Source organism: Choloepus didactylus, chromosome 13 (assembly GCF_015220235.1).
Source record: "Choloepus didactylus isolate mChoDid1 chromosome 13, mChoDid1.pri, whole genome shotgun sequence".
Taxonomy (NCBI): domain Eukaryota; kingdom Metazoa; phylum Chordata; class Mammalia; order Pilosa; family Megalonychidae; genus Choloepus; species Choloepus didactylus.
Window position 1 is genome coordinate 8121789 of NC_051319.1, and position 18947 is coordinate 8140735.

At 33.2% G+C, this 18947-nt stretch overlaps 1 protein-coding gene across 4 annotated transcripts in view; it reads left to right on the forward strand.

Annotated features, from left to right (window-relative positions):
• Positions 1-15881, forward strand: part of TNPO1 (transportin 1) — a 99357-nt gene extending 83476 nt beyond the window's left edge. For all 4 annotated transcript variants that reach the window (XM_037800812.1, XM_037800813.1, XM_037800814.1 and 1 more), the window contains exons 22-25: positions 150-249; positions 2560-2634; positions 7896-8038; positions 10167-15881. In XM_037800812.1, the coding sequence (XP_037656740.1) occupies positions 150-249; positions 2560-2634; positions 7896-8003 (283 nt within the window). In that variant the 3' untranslated portion in view covers positions 8004-8038; positions 10167-15881. The remainder of the gene's footprint in view (positions 1-149; positions 250-2559; positions 2635-7895; positions 8039-10166) is intronic.
• Positions 15882-18947: the final 3066 nt, after the last annotated feature.

Genomic DNA, 18947 nt, shown 5'->3' on the forward strand with positions numbered 1-18947 from the left:
GTAGTGTAAGAAACTTCAGCTTTCTGAAAATTCCATGAATATAATCTTTTTCTGTATTGTGGTGCTTATTCCATTAAATACTGTCCATGAGTATTGTAATTGAACTTACTTTGTACTTATATTCTAAACTTAATTCTGTAATTTAATAGGTGCACCTCTCTGAGAAACATAAGGGACAATGAGGAAAAAGATTCTGCATTCCGTGGGATTTGTACCATGATCGGTGTGAATCCCAGTGGAGTAATCCAAGTAAGATGACTACAAAGATGTATTTTTAACTTTTAATATTGTGAATAATGAAATTTTAAAGGAAAAAGTAGTTTAAGACTTTAATTACAAAGATATTTTATATTACGTTTTTTTAAAGTTATTAAAACACAATTAGACATTTTAAACATTGTGTATTTCACAGTATCTTGAAATAATGCCTGCTTTTATTTCCTTTTTTTTTTTTTTTTTTTTTTTGTCAGGAAATAAGATCTTAAGTAATAGCAGATTAAATCTACTAAGGTATTTATTTGTGTCTGGAACTAAGTAATCCAAATTTTCTTTTATCCACATTCAGATTTTTTTTTTTTTTTTTTTTTTTAATTTACTTGGCAACATGATCAAACATGAATCTGATCAAAACTCGATCCAGTTGCCAGTTTGCAGGATATGGAAAACAGGAAATGTTGCACTATACCATGTGTATGCAATCAACAAAATGCAGGCTATGGGAAACTAGGTAAATGATCCAGGTTCTTCAACAGATAAATTATAAGGAAAAGAAAGCAATGGAAGAGAAACCTATAAATTACAAGAGACCTGCAACACAAAATCAAATTAATTGGAAGGGTGGGCAGCAAACTAAATTTTGGTGTCTAGACCTGTAGACTTGAAGGATGCAACTACAAAGATATGCAAGGAAATGATTGCTGAAAAAGTCAAAGTAATGGTTACTTTAGGGAGATATTAAAGAGGTTGAGATTCAAATAGGACATATGGAAGGACTTTTGTAGAGAATGGCAAAAATTCTACTTGATTTGCTTGGTAAGTGGAAGGATACTAGCCCTATACTATCATTAAATTATACGTTTGTTTTGAGTGGCTTTCTGGATAAGAGTTTTTAGGGGGGGGGTTTTGTGTGTTTTTTTTTTAAGTACATTAACTAGGCTAGTTGACATTTATTTCCTGAGGGTTTTTATTTCTTGGAAGTGAAAACCTTTCACTTCTAAGACAAAGGTGCTTTAAACATTTTAAAACTGAGCCCTTTTGATATATCCTATCTAGTAATATTGTGTTGTTTGTTAACTCAGTTTTAGAAATACTATGAATTATCAGCTTATAAAATTCAAATTGATGAAGATGATAAGACATTGAAAACATACAAATTAGAATGGAAAAATCTTTTGACTAATTTTACAATCATAAGACATCAACTTAATATTAGAATAAGACAGTATTACCTCGTGCAAGATAACCTTTTGGTATTTTTTTTTTCCATACTTAAGAACCTTTTGTCATTTAAGTGTGTTTTAGAAGTAGCTAATGTGACATGCCACATTTAAAAAATTAGGAAGATTACGAGATTTTAGTTACCCTTTTTTTTTGGTTTTGCATTAGCATTTAAAATAGTAAAAAGTAACAAACTTTTGGTAACAAAATCCCTCCAGAAGAGTTGCTAGAAATTTCTACTTTTCTACTATAATTGACATACTTTATTGGAATTATGGCTTTTTAATAAAGTCTTAAGTTTTGATTTTATTTTAAAATTTTTAATGACAAATTCTGGGTATATGTATATTTAAATTTTCAACATTAGACTTTTTGATATTTGGAAGACATGAGGAGTCATAATTTGAACAAACCAAGCATTTTATTTGCTTTAATAAAAGTATTTTATACACATACTCACATACACGGAGTATTAGGTAAATTTTGAAACTAATGAGGTTCTCCGAATCTAATAGTAAATTTTAAAGACCATCAGCAGTATTTTAAATGTTGTAGTTTGGTTTTTTATTGTTCTCGTTGAGTGGGTTGAGTTGGGTTTATAACTGCTTAATAGTTTTTATTTTTTAATTTTTTTTTTTGTCATTTCACTTTGCCTGAAGATAGGTCTTCAAATTTAGTTTTCTTAATGCCTATACATAAGTCAAGCACATTTGGTATATACTAAACTGTATTTCTAGGCCAGTCAGAACTGTAAGGATACTGAATTTATATAAGCCTTTAATCTAATCATGCATTTTTGTTTTGCTTTGTTTATGCAAATTTGTTGAATTCAGCCTCTTACTGATGCTGAACACTTACTGGAATGGGATTTAGTTTGTTTTCTGAGGTAAAATACAATACGGCATTGAAGTTTCAAATATATACTGAATGCGTGCAGTTTCTTTCATGATGGAGTGATACGGAAGGGACAAAGTAATCACTCCTAATTTCTTTTTATCATTTTCAATGTGTGTGGTTTTTTTTTTTATAGCTAGGATTCTTTCATGTCATAACTTCTGAAGTTTATGTATTTTTTGATATCTCTGGTAGATACATCAATGTAAAATGTGTTTCTTGTTACAGGATTTTATATTTTTTTGTGATGCTGTTGCATCATGGATTAACCCAAAAGATGATCTCAGAGACATGTTCTGTAAGGTAACTAAAAGTGTCTGTGATACCTTGTCTTGGGACTGCTATAATCCTAGTTGTTCCTGTGTTTAAATGACGCTTAGCCTCTTCATGTCTGTAATGGTAAACCTTTGTTCTTGGTAAATAAAAGTTGGAGTATGTAACTCTACTTCTTAACTTCCTACAGGTGCCAAAATGGAAATACAAAAAAAGTAATGATAAATCTGTAGTTTGGGGTAGAAACTATACAGTGAACAAAGATATAATTTGTAACAAGTATGAAAAAGGTAGATGGTAAGGGGTAAAGGAACAGTGCATATGTAAGCTATTGAAGTCAACTTGGGTTCAAATCAGATATGATTATTGTATATTTAGAATGTTAAGTTTTGACCCCATGGTAACCACAAGGAAAAGACATGAAAAATATGAACAGATAGAAAAAGGGACTCAATATGGTACAATGCAAAAAAAAAAAAAAAGAAAAGTCAAATAAATACGTAAGTAAGTATTAATGGAAGAATTGAGGGACAAAAAATGTGCAAGCCTTCCAAAGACTAAAAGCAAAATGTCAGAAGAGAAAGTATTGCATTATCAGTAGTGACTTTAAATGTAAAGGGATTAAGCTCTCCAGTCAAAAGGTAGAGATTAGCAGAATAGATAAAATAGCATGACCCAATGGATAAAATAGTTGTGTATAAGAACTCACCTTAAATTTAAAGACCTAAGTAGGTTGGTAGTGAAAGGAAGGGGAAAAAAATATGCCATGCAAGTAGTAATCAAAAGAAATCTGGGATAGCTGTACTGATACCAGGTAAAAACTGTTAAAGAGATATAGGCAAAAACTGTTAACATCAGGCAAAAACCGTTATCTGGGATAGCTGTACTGATACCAGGTAAAAACTGTTAAAGAGATATAGGCAAAAACTGTTAACATCAGGCAAAAACCGTTATGAGATACAAAGAAGGTCAGTATATACTGATAAAGGGGTCAATTTAACAAGACACAAAAACTACAAATATATATGTACCTAACAGCAGAGACCCATAATATATGAATCAAGTATTGACAGATCTGCAGGGAGAAATAGATGATTCTGCATTAATAGTAGGAGACTTAAATGCACCACTTTCAAAAATGGGTAGACCATCTAGATAGAATTTCAGTAAGGAAATACAACGTATGCATGATGCCCTAAACAAACTAAATCTATTAGACATGTATACAAATTTACCTAACAACAGAACACACATACTTCTCAAGAATACATGGATCATTCTCCAGGATAGACTATATCTAAGATCACAAAACAAATCTCCATAAATTGATATCAGTTGAAATCAAACTGTATTTTCTGTGACCACAGTGGAATGAAGCTTCAAATCAACTACAGAAAGAGAAATGGAAAATTCACAAATACATGGAAATTAAACAACATACACTTTACCAATGGATTAAAGAGGAAATCACAAGAGAAAATAGGAAGTATCTTTAGGTGAATGAAAATGAAAATACAGCATACCAAAACCAATGCAATGCAGCACAGGCAGATCTGAGAGAGAAATTCATAGCTCTAAATGCTTATATTAAAAAAGAAGAAAGATTTCTCGTCAGAGAACTAACCTCAAAACTGGAAGAACTAGGAAGAGAAAAGCAAACTAAACCCAAAGTGAGCAGAAGGAAGGAAATAAAGATTAGAACACAGATAAATGAAATAGAGAATTTTAAAACCAAAGAGAATCAATAAAACCAAAAGTTGGTTCTTAGAACAGATAAGTACAATTGACAAGTCTTGGGCTAGACTGACAAAGAAAAAGAGGACAAGAATTACTGAAATCAGAAATGAAGAGTGAGACACTGCTACTGACCCCACTGAAATAAATGGGACTGTACAAGGATACTATGATTAGCTGTATGCCAACAAATTAGGTAAGTTAGCAGAAGTGAACAAATTGCTTGAAACAAACTACCTACAGTGACTCAAGGAGTAATAGAAGATTTCAACAGACCAGTAACTAGTAAAGAGATTGAGTCAGTAATCAAAAACATCCCAGCAAAGGAAAACTCAGGACCGGATGGCTTTTCAGGAGAATTTTACCAAACATTACAAGAATTATTAACACCAATCCTGCTCAGTTTCCTCCAAAAGAAGAAAAGGAGGGAACATGCCTTAATTCGTTCTATGAAGCCAACGTCACCCTCATACCAAATCCAGATAAAGATACCACAAGAAAAGAAAATTACAGACCAGTATCTCACGATTTGGATGCAAAAATACTAGCAAACCAAATCCAACAGCACATTTAAAGAATTACACACAATGATCAAGTGGGTTTTATCCCAGGTAGGCATGGGTGAGTCAATATAAAATCTTTGTATTCTACCACACCAGATGTGGAAAAAAACCTACATGGTCATCTCCATTGATGCAGAAAAGGCATTTGATGATCTAGTACCCCTTCTTGATAAAAACACTTAGAAAACTGGGAATAGAAGGAAAATTCCTCAACACAATGAAGGGCGTATGTGAAAAACACACAACTAACATAATATGTACTGGTGACAGACTGAAAACTTTCCCTGTAACATCAGGAGCAAGACAAGGATGCTCACTGCCACCGCTGTTATTAAACATTATACTGGAAGTTATAGCCTGAGCAATTAGGCAAGAAAAAGAAATAAAAGGCATAGAGATTGGAAAGGAAGAAGTAAAGTTTTCCCTGTTTGCAGATGACATGATCCTACTTACAGAAAATCCTGGAAACAAAGTCATGTTATTAAAGATCACCATCCAAAAATCAGTGGTATGTCTACACAGTAGCAGTGAACAATTGGAAAAACTTCTGTTTACAATAGCAACTAAAAGAATCATACATAGAAATAAATCTAACCAAAGATGTAAAGGACTTATACACAGACAACTTCAAAACATTGCTGAAAGACATCAAAGAACAACTAAATAAAGGTAAGGACATTCCATAGTTCATGGATTGGAAGACTGAATACTGTCACTTTGGCAATTCTACCAAAGCAGTTACAGATTCAATGCAGTCTCAATCAAAATTCTAATAGCCACCTTTACAGAAATGGAAAAGCCAGTCATCAAATATATATGGTAGAAAAAGGGTCCCTAAGAAAGAACACTGTTGGAGGACTTATACTTCTCAATGTTAAAACTTATTACAAAGCCACAGTAATAAAAACAGCATGGTACTAGCACAAGGAAAAATAGACCAATGGAATTGAGAGCTCTGAAATCAACCCACATGTTTATGGCCAACTGATTATTGATAAGGGGGCAAAGACCACCAAATTGGGAAAGAATAGTCTCTTCAACAAATGGTACTGGGTACACTGAGTCTCCATTTGCAAAAGAATGAAGGTGGACCCCTGCTTCACACCATATACAAAAGTCAACTCAAAATGGATCAAAGACCTAAATTCAAGAGCCAGTGCTATCAAACACCTAGCAGAAAACATAGGGAAGCATATTCAGGACCTTGTGCAAGGCAAAGGTTTCTTAGACTTTATACCCAAAGCACAAGCAACAAAAGAAAAAATAGGTTAATGGAACCTCATCAAAATTACAAACTTCGGGTCCTCAAAGGATTTTATCATGAGAGTAAAATGACAGCCTGCCCTATGGGAGAAAATATTTGGAAAGCATATATCTACAAGATTATAATATCCAGAATATTTAACGAAATCCTACAATTCAACAGCAGAAAGACAATTTTCCAATTGTTAAATGGACAAAAAGTCTTGGATAGACATTTCTCCAGAGAAGATACCAGTGGCCAAAAAGGACACGAAAAGATGTTCAACATGCTTAGCCATTAGGGAAATAACCAATTTCAATCACAATGAGATACCATTTCACATACAGTAAAATGGCTTCTATTTTAAAACAAACACAAAATTACTGGTGTTGGAAAGAATGGGAGAAATAGAAACAACACTCATTCATTGCCAGTGGGAATGTAAAATCATGCAGCTACTAGGAAAACAGGTTTTGGCAGTTCCTCAAAAAAGTTAAGTATACAATCACTGTATGACCCAGTAATCTCACTTCTAGGTAAATAGCCAAAAGAATTGAAAGCAGGTACTCAAACAGATACACTTTATGATATTCATAGTGGCGTTATTCGTAATTGCCAAAAGAAAGAAGTGTCTAAGTATCCATCAACTGAAGAATGGATAAACAAAATGTGGTATGTACACACAATGGAATATTATTCAGCCACATGAGGGAATGAAGTTCTGATACATGAGACAAGAGGATGAGTCTTGAAGACCTCATGCTAACTGAAATAAACCAGGTACAAAAGGACGAATGTTGTTTGATCTCACTGAAATAATTGAAATCAGCAAACTCATACAGTTAGAATATAGTCTAGATTACCAGGGGTTGAGGTAGGTTAGGAAATAGGGAATTAAGGATTAAAATGTGCAGAATTTCTTTTGGGACTATGGGAAAGTTTTGGTAATTGATGTTGATGATGGCAGCACAACATTGTGAATGTAATTACCAGCAATGAATAATATATTTGAATGCAGTTAAAAGGGGGAAATTTTAGGTTGTATATATGCTACTATAAAAAGGAAAAAATTGGCCTGATTTTAAGGTACAGCAGTGACTTTTCTGTCAGTAAAGCATGCACTTTTAACTTATTTTCCCAAACAGTATCATTGCTTCATGAGTTCCCATTATGTCCCAGTTATGCAAAATAGCATATATTTCCAAGATGGCTGACTGAGCTTTGGAGTATAATCTGCAGCTGTTGAACAGAGTAAATCTAAGTGGCTTCCACAGGGATAAAATTTATATAGTTCTTTGCTTTGCTAATGCCACTTTTTGAATAATTTCAGTCAGCAATCAAGTATAACAACATAAGAAATGAAATGCTGTTACACTTTGAATTATCTAATATTAAAATTTGTGAAATTATCACCATAAACCCAAAATTTGCGTATTTCTAGTTTGAAAACACATAATGTAGCATTAAAATTTTGTTCCTTAAATGAATTCTGTACTTTGCATTTTACTAATACTTTGTCAGTGATTGCTCAGTACACATCTGTTACAGACACTTGCTGATGAATTACAAACTTCTCAAAGCAAAGTTAAGTTTATGAGGTGCGTTTTTAGGCAAGACGGAATGATGTGGAATCCAACATTTGAGAAAAACTTTTTAAATGGAAAAAATTTTAAAATAGTTTGACTTCAGAAGCTATGCAGATCTGAGTTTTCCTTTTTTGTTATTGATAAACATGGTTTTTCATTCTGCAGATCCTTCATGGATTTAAAAATCAAGTTGGGGATGAAAATTGGAGGCGTTTCTCTGATCAGTTTCCTCTTCCCTTAAAAGAGCGTCTTGCAGCTTTTTATGGTGTTTAAACTCATGCACTTAGGCTGCAGTCCCATAATTAGGGGTAAGTTATCAAGCAATTGAAAGTTTTCTGAATGAAGAAACTGAGGGCTGCTATCTAAAACTGCTGAGTAGAATAAAAACATTTGTATTCTACAGGGATTTAACCCAGCAATTAAATAAAACATAGTCTCATTTATTGGTGCATTAAATTTAAAATGATTTAAACGAAGGCTAGAGAATTTTTGCAAATAATTTGCAAGTAAAATAGAATGAATGGCTCTATTTCTGAATCCTAGGTTAGAAGGAAAAATACATGTCTTATTATTTCTCAACATTGCTTTTAACTATTCCTTTCTTCTCTTTCTGCTTTCTTCCCTTCCCTCTCCCTTCCCTCTTTATTCCCTCCCCTCCTATTTTTGCCCTGCTAGAGGACATTAGTATTCACAGAAGTGGTCCAATTTTGAAATAATAATTTATAATCTCTGATACATCTAAGGGCTTTCTATGCTTCTTACACTTCAGGGAAAATCTAGTTTTGGCTTCATAGATAACAAGCATTTCATACATACCCAGTACTGGGTTTTATAATGAATAATGGAAGATTCTGTTTTGATTTGGGGTGGTAGGGGAGTAGTAGTAATCCCAGTTTTTTTAGCCCCAGTTCCCTCATTGAGTTATTGTGAGTGTTATGATATTATATGTGATGCCAAAACTTAGTGTATTGCCTAGCACACAATAAGTTGGCTCAATAAATTTCAGGAATATATGGCCAGTACTATGAGCTAGTTTGGACACCCTTCTTTAGGTTTTGATGTTGATTTCAAGTATTTTACTGGAAAGCCAGAGGGTGTGCTTAGTGTGCTACAGAATGTTTACACCAAGTTTAAGTACCCTCTACTTTGAATTGGAGTTTTTGTTTGCTTGCTTCTTACTCTGAGCCTAGATTTAAGGTTTTTAACCTAGAAGGCAGTCAAAATGGATTCCAGCCTCTGGAATGTTTCCCAGTCCTTTGTTTGTGTTGTCCCACCCTGGTCTTGAGTCCTTGGAGCTGTCTCATGGCCTTAATATTTCAGAAAAGTGCTTGATACACTTACATGTTAAATCATGAGAATGCTGTACATGAGAATGACTTTTTGCTTCACAGGGCTGTCAAGTTCAACAGTGGAACAAGTACTAAATACTTTTAAATTTATTGTTACCTTCAGTGGTTTCTGTCATAAATACTTTTAAATTTATTGTTACCTTCAGTGGTTTCTGTCATTATCACCAGTGACAAATTCACTGTAGTGATAACTATTTCTAAGAGAAGGTATGAAATAATTCTCAGTTTTCTAATTAGAGATACAAGTAGATATGTAATTTTATTCCTGCCTTTTTACACTCTCTTTTATCAGAGGCAGGACAAAAGGGTTTACTTGTACTTCTTCACAGATGGACTTCTTGCCCTCTGTGAATTCACGTGAACCATCATAAATAATCCAAAGTTTGGTTTGAGTGGGTAGTAGAGTTTTCTTGTGAATGGACCATTGTCAGGTGCTAGCTAAGCATCTCCTCATAATCTATCTTTATTTCTTTATGAATGTCCTTCTCGTCATCAAAGCCATGTTAACACTGAAGAAAGTCCTTATCAGGAAAATCAAGTGACCCCAGAATATAGGAAGGACCAAGTAAAAGTGGAGTCAAAAGTAATAATAATTAGATACATTGAGAAGGCATGTGTTAAAATTTACTTTAATATTTGTTGACTACAATCACCCTATTGTGGTAATGAACACTTCTTTTCACTAAGGAACGTGATTATCTTGAAGAAAGTGCTATTTAACTTTGAAAGAAATAAGGTGATTTGGTATGTGAGAAATAAGCAGTTTCCCTTGGGGCCCATTGTGCAGAAAGGGATATAGGATGAGACTGATAGTAACCTACAAGGCACATTTTATCTGTGTGAAGTGCTACACACCTCTATATGCATGTCCCCATCTTGACATCACTTTTCATACGACAGAATGAAGCAACATAGGGTAAAATTGACTAGCATGATCTTAGGCCTTAGGCAAGTTGTCTAATTTATCATTTTCTTTATAGTTAGAGCTAGCATTGTTACTTGATTAAAATTGTTGTATTCCAGTGGCTTTGAAAGAACAATTGTTAAATTATAAAGGTTGTTTTTTTGTTTTTGTTTTATCTTACAGGTCCTTCAGTCTTGGAGACTATGAGGGAGCCTCTGCACCCAGGGAAAATGTTACCCCTTACAGGGGGAAGGGTAAACCAGTAGGGAATACAGTACAATCCCAACCCTACTGGGAGGGGCGGGAGGGAGGTGTTGCCGTCACTGTATTAAGTCGATGTTGGGAAACGTTTTAACATCTGGAGCCTTTGTGGGTGGAAATCTGTCTCCAATTACAACTCCGCACTGGATGTGAAGAAGCAAAAAAAAAAAAGTCTATTCAGTCTACTCACAAAACAGTACATTCTGAAATACGGGGAATTGTACCAAAACAAGAACCATATAAATGATGCATAGGGATAAGAAAGAGGAAAAAATTCTATAGTGCACAATAAAGGAAACCTAAGAATGGGGTTACAAACAGTAAAGAAGCTTTTTTTTTTTTAATTTAAAAAATTTTATATAAGTTTTTCCACATGATGGGGCCTTGTTTTGCATGCTGATAAAGAAATTACATAAATGAAGCTAATATAATTAAAATCAGCTTGCCTACCCATAGTAGAAGCAGGTTCTTGGAAGTTACAATTTAAGGTACCCCAAAAGAAGTTGGAAATAAAATGAAACAAATTTAAACAATGAACCACCCTGTGAAATGCCAAATGAGTCACTCCTTTTACCTTTGTGGGATGGGCAGGGAGGGAACAATAAATGGGGTTGGGCATATCAAACTAAAGGTTGACACCTTAATTTTGCATTAGGACATTAATGTAGTGGGTATAATTTGATGGCTGTATTTCATTAGATTTAATTTCTAGGCCAAAATATTATTTTTAATGTGCAGTTTAAGGTTCAGGCATGCATTCTGGCTCATAGTGATTGAAAGTAATTTAAATTAGTGGGAGAGTAGCATGCTTGCATCACATAGACTGAGACTGGTATTCATTTACCTATGTTGCGCCAGTTTGTGTTGCAGTTTACCAATTCGATATAGCCCTGCATTTAAAATTCCTTTTTTAAGATTTGTGGATATCATTTTTAAGAATATAGATATAAAGTACTGTAGTTTACAGCTAGGCCTTGAAATATCTTTTTAGGATCTGTTAGGAATAAGATTGATATTGTATTGTGTGTAACCTGCACAATGTGGAAAGCTGATATACCCGTGCAAAATCTTTGCCTCTGTGCTGTCAGTGTGATGTGCTTTCTGCATGGTTATATACTAGTGATTTTATCAAAACTTCTAAAACTTAAATTACATGGTAAAAGATCTGTAAAAGGCTGCATAAATGTTAGTCAGCACATAAAGACAATTGTAGAAGTTGAAGACATGATTGCTATATTTCAATGTTTATTCCCACTCAACATATTGCCTTCTAAGCTTTCTTTTTTTTGTTCAAAGCATGATCTTAAAGATATGTTTAAGTTAATGGATGTAATGCAGGGTTCCTACACTGTATTGGCGCATGTTGGTGGCCCTCTGTGCCCTAAATATATGCACAAAGGGTGCAAGTTTAAAGCTACAGAGTGAAAGTTAGTTTGGATCCTCTTCATTTCATTTGTTTAGCTTTTCTGTTATTTTTCTCTACTTACATGTATTCCTGTGAATAAATCCTTGTTAAGTTAACCCTTTACTTTTCCTTTCATGTGTATTTTCTTATATACTGTGAATGTGAAAACCTAACTGGTACACTTGATCTTGTGTCCATATGAAAGTGCAAGTCTTTATTAATTTGGATTGCCTGAACAGTGTATCCCATGATGATGAAGGAAAATGGAGGGATTTTTCTTTTAACTCTGCTGGTCAGAGATGATGCCACACCTTTCCATTTTTCAATGCTGCATATTTAATCTGCAACAAAAATGTTAAGCCATAACAACCTTTTTTATATTTTAGTTTGTCACCTTTGCATTGCAGAATAAATACTGAATAACCATTTTTATAAGCAGTTGCTCCTGTTTGCATGGTTCTATTCTCTAAAGGTGTTAAATGATACAGCCATTGCACTGAAGTTTTGAGCTGTGTGCGTGTGAATTTATAAATACTGTTTCAAAAATTTTCAAATGCATGATAGCATGCGGAAAGGTTTTTGTTACTGTATGTGTGTATATGTGTTCTTGTGTTTTTTTTAACATTCTTTCACCTTTCCTCTGCATTGGCTTTGCAAATTTCAGTCTGTAGAGCCTAAATTGAACAATATTTTGTAATGTGCACCCCCCCCTTTTTTTTTAATTATCATTTGGATCCAAAGGGTGTGTGGCATTTTGCTTTCTACTACCATTGCCTGATTGGGAGCTGAAAATTCGCTTTGTACTTCAGTCTTTAAAACCTGAGAAGGATAGCTATTTTATCCTTAGTACTTCAATACTTTTTAGAACTTAATATGGGAGATATTTTTAATATTCTGGAAAAGGAGGCAAATATTTCAAATGGAAGGAAATGATAACATTACTCTCTAAACAGTAAGCAAATAAATAAAAACAACCTTCAGTATAGTAATCTGGATCTGTGATTAGCAATTATATATTGACTGAAAGCAGTGTTGTCACCTGTTTGATAAAAAATCAGTTTCCAATTAGGCAGATAAATAATGTTGTAAGAATATGTACCTATTTTTAGTACCCACTTGGACCTGTTTTTAAATTATTAGGAAATTTAATTTTAAAATAAGAAATAAAATGAATTTGAAAGGCAACATGAAATTGGGTCCCCACCCCCAAGATTATTTGATTTCTTCCTAATTAAATTTATTTCAGATGTGTTTAGTATAGTACAGGAATTTGCAGAAGCCATTTAAGTTATCTTTTGAGGTAAGCTCTATCTGATTTAGCATTTATTGTTCTGATAAAACTTTTAATAACATCATGGGATATATAAAAAGCAACTTAATTCTTGTGGTATAGTCTTAGTAGTTTTGAATGTTGACAGAATGTCTATGAAATTGTGAGTTTGTCTTTGTTACATTCCAGTGTTTCTGCCTCTTGGCATGCTTAAAGCACGGCTTACTTCATCTGCTCCTTACACACTAAAGTGCTGTTAGTGTGCTCAACTACAGAAATAGCCGCTGCTAAGTGATGTAGATTTTCTACTTGAATATTTTTATGTTGTAGGAACCTCAGGAGGTCAGTGTTTACTGTTTTATATATGCCTTCTTTTTCCTGTTTGAGCTTTTCTCTTTGAAGGATTCTAACAACAAAAGCTGCTGATCAACCTAAGTTGGAAACAGAAAGTGTATTTAATATAATTTAAATGCATGTTGGCTCCATATTATAGTACATTAGTAACTTAGTGCCACAGATATTCATTTATTCAGGAAGAATTCTGCTTTTTTGTATTGTCTAATCTCTTTAATGACTTCATACTGTGTAAAAAAAAAAATCCCTTTTTTACGTATTTTTGGTTGGTTATTTCCCAAATAATCAACATGTAAATAATCTTTAAGAGCCATTTCTGATGCTTTACATTATTGCTACTTGATTTTGTGAGGCAAGTTAGATTTCAGAATAGATTTTAAAACACTTAACTAAGCCATTACATCTTAAAAACAAAACAAGTAGCATACATTTTGTAATTAACATATTGATAAACACTGTGATTTCTTTTAAGACTTTTTCATTGATCTGAATTGCTTAAATTGCATATATTGTAAAATAGGATCAGATGTATATTTTAAAGTAATTTCAACTGACTTTATTGAAATGCTTTGTCTACTCAGTTATAAAGTGTTCAGATACAAGTTTTATCTCAGGTGAATACTCTTGTATCATTTTTTGCTTTGATGACATGCTTATATAAAGAGTCATTATACTTGTATTCTTTGTTTTTTAGTATATTTCATTGAGAATCTTCCCATTTCATCTGACTTCTAACCCTTATTTTACCAGACTGGGGTACTACAAATCCATCCTGGCAAGCTTTTTTTTTTTTTTGCATGCAAGTTTACCTGAAAGTAAGTTGGTCTAGTCGTCCTTTTCTCCAAACCCCCAAGATAGGAAAGTGGAAATTTGTTCTCCCTTGTATCATATCACCCTGTGTAACTGAAATGCCAGAGTTAGACTAACTCTGTCTTAAACCCTTAGTCTAAATTTAAATTAAATCCTTTACCATGAGGGAAAAAGGTGTTGGGTTTTGTTTTGTTTTGTTTTGTTTTTGCTTCATATAGTTAATTATATTATTCATATTGAATGTATTAACAGGATACTGGTGCAAAAACATTCTTCCCGGGAGAAGAGTGTATCATGCATGACTGCAGTTTGTCCTTTCTTTGGTAGTACTTTAAAACACACACAGCTTTACTTACTATTTTTTTGTTTGCCTGTCTTTTGTTTTTCTTTTTTGCAAATAATACAAGGGAGGGGACACTTATTTGCTACTAGTACTGTTACTGAAGTGTAGACATTGAAGTCTTTAAAAAACTTCAAATTTTAAGGGCCTGTGGTAGTCTAGAAGAAAAATGAGATCAGTAAAGAGCTGTGTTTTTAACAAATTATCTAGTAATATCACGCAATATTATTGTACACCAACTTAGTACCTTTCATACTGTATTAAATACGGAGATAACTTTAATGCCCCTCAAAAATTAAATTTAACATAAGTTTCATTCAGCTGTATACTTTTCATAATGACTTGTGACTTTTTTTTTTTTTTTTTTTTTTTTTGTCTGATGATCTTTCCCCCATTGTGAGACTTATATGTAGAGGATTCTTTATTTTTATGCCTACTTATTATTCATTTGAATTTTAAGGTATACATTTAAGCTACAGCAACTTTTTCTGTTGTGGTTTGTATCCCAGAGTGTATTGTGTTTAAAAAAAAACAAACAAACAAACAAACAATATTTGAATGTATGCATGATTTTGAGGGAAGTTAACATGATTTTTTTTTTCACCCTTTGTACATTTTAAAACCAGGCCAAATTTATTAGCCAAGCACTATATCACTAATTAGAAAGCCAGTAGTTTCCCCTTGGTTACACTTTTTGTTCAACTACCATAGAATCCCCTTATACTTACGCAGAATTAACTGTTTCACAGGTCTGTCTTCCTAAAAGCCTAATATATTATGGTTAGCCTACAAGGCAGTGTTGGTTCTCTATTTAACAAACTCATAAAAGGAGTTCTGTTGTGCTTTCCCCATGTTACTTCCTTGTTTTTCCTCGGTCAATATATAACCAAATTAAGATTGGCTGATTTTATGGAGATAATATTTAGACGACACTGTATAATTAATAGGTTATCATCTTGTAAAAAGAGCTGTTTAAACATTGTAAATGACTTCACTTCATAATATAAAAAGTTTTACACTTAATATTCATGTTAACATTGGGTGCAATAATTTGGTAGTTTTAGCTTTAGTTATAAATAACTGGATCTTTCTGCTGACAACTTAGGTTGTATGAGTTATGCTTAAAAGCTTTAAATCTGGTGTTTCCTGTACCTGCCACACTATGTTAGAATGTGTCCTTCAAACATATCCTCCTGCAACTTCTCAAACTGTACTAAAATTGATATTTCTTGAAGTCTAACTGTGCTAACAGATCTTCATTTTAAATAGAATACGGTTTTAATTTTTGATAAGCTGCTGAATTTTAAAGAGAGTTTTTTGGGGCCACCAAATATTTTGGATCATGCAGAGAATATATATTGTACTGTAGTAATTTTGTATTTACATTTGTATGATGTGACATAATAGATGTGAATGTTAATCACTGCTTGACTATGTTAATAAAATTGTTTAACTATAGATGTTGCACTCTGATCTTTAATGAAAGGAAATAAGCTTCCCTTTCCCCTGAATTTTGAGTCCAGATAGGTCTTGTTATGTTGTGTTTTTTTGTTTGGTTATTTGGGGGAAAGGGGGCGGTTATTCTGCTTTTTAAATTTGTTCTTTTTAGCTTACACGTTAGTGCATTCTTGTGGTTTAGCACCATCTATTTTTAAACTTGAGATTTTTTTCCTTTATAGTGGAGTTTAAAACTTTTTCCCACTTTCTAATTACTCCTGTTGATAAATTTCTAACAGTTGACTCCAGGTAGTCAGCTTTTGGGGGGAGAGGGGAGGATGGGAGATACTACTCTGCAAAAATGGAATTATAACGAAAGGTAAAGTCATAAAACATTGATGTAAGGATAAATTGCATGTATGTGTGAATGTGTGTCCTTTTAAGGCTTTGTGTTAACCCTTTAAAAATTAAGACTCATTTTGTAATTTTGGAAATTAACATTTATGCAAGTAGAAGTTTATTCTTCAGGTTGTAATCCATTATTATAGCTGCATGTTCCTAATTAAAATTAAATGTATTAATACATTTTAAGAAGATTTGTGTGTAACTGTCAAGCCTGGTTTTTTATTTGAGGTTTAGGATATTTTTTAACAGGAGGGGGTCTTAGAATAAAGACCATTCAGTGCAATCCAAAAAAAATTTTAAGGAGGCGGCGGCTCAGGTTTCTTCTCTTTATTTACACATGAAGTATTTGATATATCTTGATGGTGTTGAAGAGAACAAAAATTGAAACTTGAGTATCACATTCTAAAGCATATCTTCAGAGGTAAATGACATGGTGGAACTGTAGCCTGTAGCATCCCTTGGGATTTGCTCTGTAGCTGCTTGTTTAATTGTGCCTTGAAGGTCTTTACCTTTTGTATATACCTTGTATAAATAAGAAAAGAACTGAAATTGTGGAACTGTAACCCGTAATAGTTTTTGAAGTTACCTATATGACTGCTTGTTGAGCTTTACATCGAGAGATGACACCTTTATGTATGTATGTTATGTTTTATAATAATGGAAATGGCTGAAGTTGTGGAACTGTGACCCATGACATTCTTTGAGATTTGCTCTCTTAACTACTTGTGAAATCATACATTGAAAGTTGTCACTGTTAGTATATGTTAAAGTTCACAGTAGGAAAAAAAAAATGTGACACACCTTCAAGATAGACTTTAAGTTTCCAGAATTTAGGACTTAAGTTGTGAGAGAAGATAATTATAAATAGCCTAATCATTAATTGTTCAAGATTCTTATTTGCTGCCCTACAAGAAAATGTGCCTGAAACTAAAAATTGTCTTCTTCGGTATTTTTTCATTTTAATGAAACTAAAATAAGATTAGTTTCAGGTAAATGATCTTTAATCTCAGTTTAAGTGATTAAGCCATCTTAATAATGGCAAATGAATAAGGCTGTTTTCACTATACATCTACTTTTTAATTGACTGACAGGGATTTTTATCTTGAAATGATTTCATAATCAACTTGATTCCAGTAATTTACATGTGATTCTTTAGGAATGGTTGGAAAATTATTTGTCATTTTTGACTAGGGATTTTTTTTTTTTTCCCAAGATTGGGATTTGCAAAAGGAAGTCAGTGTATTTTAGATTGTAAAAGCATATTTACCCATGGAAAATTCGAGATTTAATTTCAGTGCTGAGTGTGTGTGTGTAGCCCAGTTTGTACATAACTTGGAACAAAGTTCCCAATGTACTGTTGAATTTTTGAAGAGTGCCCTTACGTACAGCAGCTATAAGACAAGGTTGTTGCAAAAGGGAAAAAGAAACAATTAGCAGTTGGAGGTACACAGCTCTGAATTTGTATTTCCTCTGTAGTATGCAGTTGAATACAGATGTTGCTAAAGCTATGACTGTCATCTACAAATTTAGGGATATGAGTTAATTAATCTCAAGGTCTTGTAATTCAATGCAAAAGTCAAAAGACCCTCCTGAAACATCCACATATATCTCCAGTGTACAGTTGACACAGTTTATAAGTCACATTTTAGAATTTCTAAACCATTAGCAAGAGTAACAGGGGAGAATCGTTATACTAAGAACCTTTAGGTCTTTGTGCCAGACATTAATGTAATTCTTAGCTGTGCATATTATAGTGTTCTTGCCCCGGTTAATTTTATTCCAAATAATTTCTTTTCATCATTATGTTTTCTTTTGAAAAGCTTCATTAAACAAGTGACTTAAGCTTAAAGACAATATAAATTTACTTTTAAATGAATTTAAATAAAACTACCCAGTGTTAAGACTATTGTTGATATTTTTCTGCATAGGAATATGTAGTGAATTTGTGCATTTCATTTTTACTCATATTGTATCCCAATTTGTCTATTAATAAATATGCTTTGTTATGTAGCTACATAGTATTCTATATGAACAGTTTACACAGTTGTCTTAGTGTTGGTCATTCAGAAGTTATTTCTTAACTTTTTACTTTTAGATCCAAAGTTAGGACAAATGTCCGTATGCTTCAATGTTCACATATGTGTTCAGCAGTTTGTTTTTTTTTAATAGCTCAGTTTTCTAATTTAAAAAAATTTTTTTATGAAATCTCTTGTTTTCATAGTACGTATTTAACAGTTAACACAGGTATTTTTCCCTGGTCTCATGGAGGACAGATAAGTAAAATAGTTTGTTACATGAGTAGCAAGTGCCAGTGAGAACAAGCAGGAAATGATAGTGGGGGAGACGTGCTACTTTTAATGGGATTGGGAGGTGTGAGCCTATGGATGTTTAGGTAGAGTGCCTCAGGCAAAGTGAGCAAAAAATCCAACTCCCAAGACAGTAATGTGATGGGCATGTATTGAAAATGAGATGGCTGTAGTTTGAACACAGTGAGCAATGGAGAAGAGTAGTAGATAAGATCTGAGAACTACAAGCCAGGTGGTATGGGTCAACTTTACAATGTAAGTAGAGGGGTGCTGACGAGTTTTGAGTAGGAAAGTGATATAACCGAGAATGCACCATAGAATAAGGGCAGAAGCAAGGATACCCACTGAAGAGGCTATTGTAATCGGGAGAGTTTTT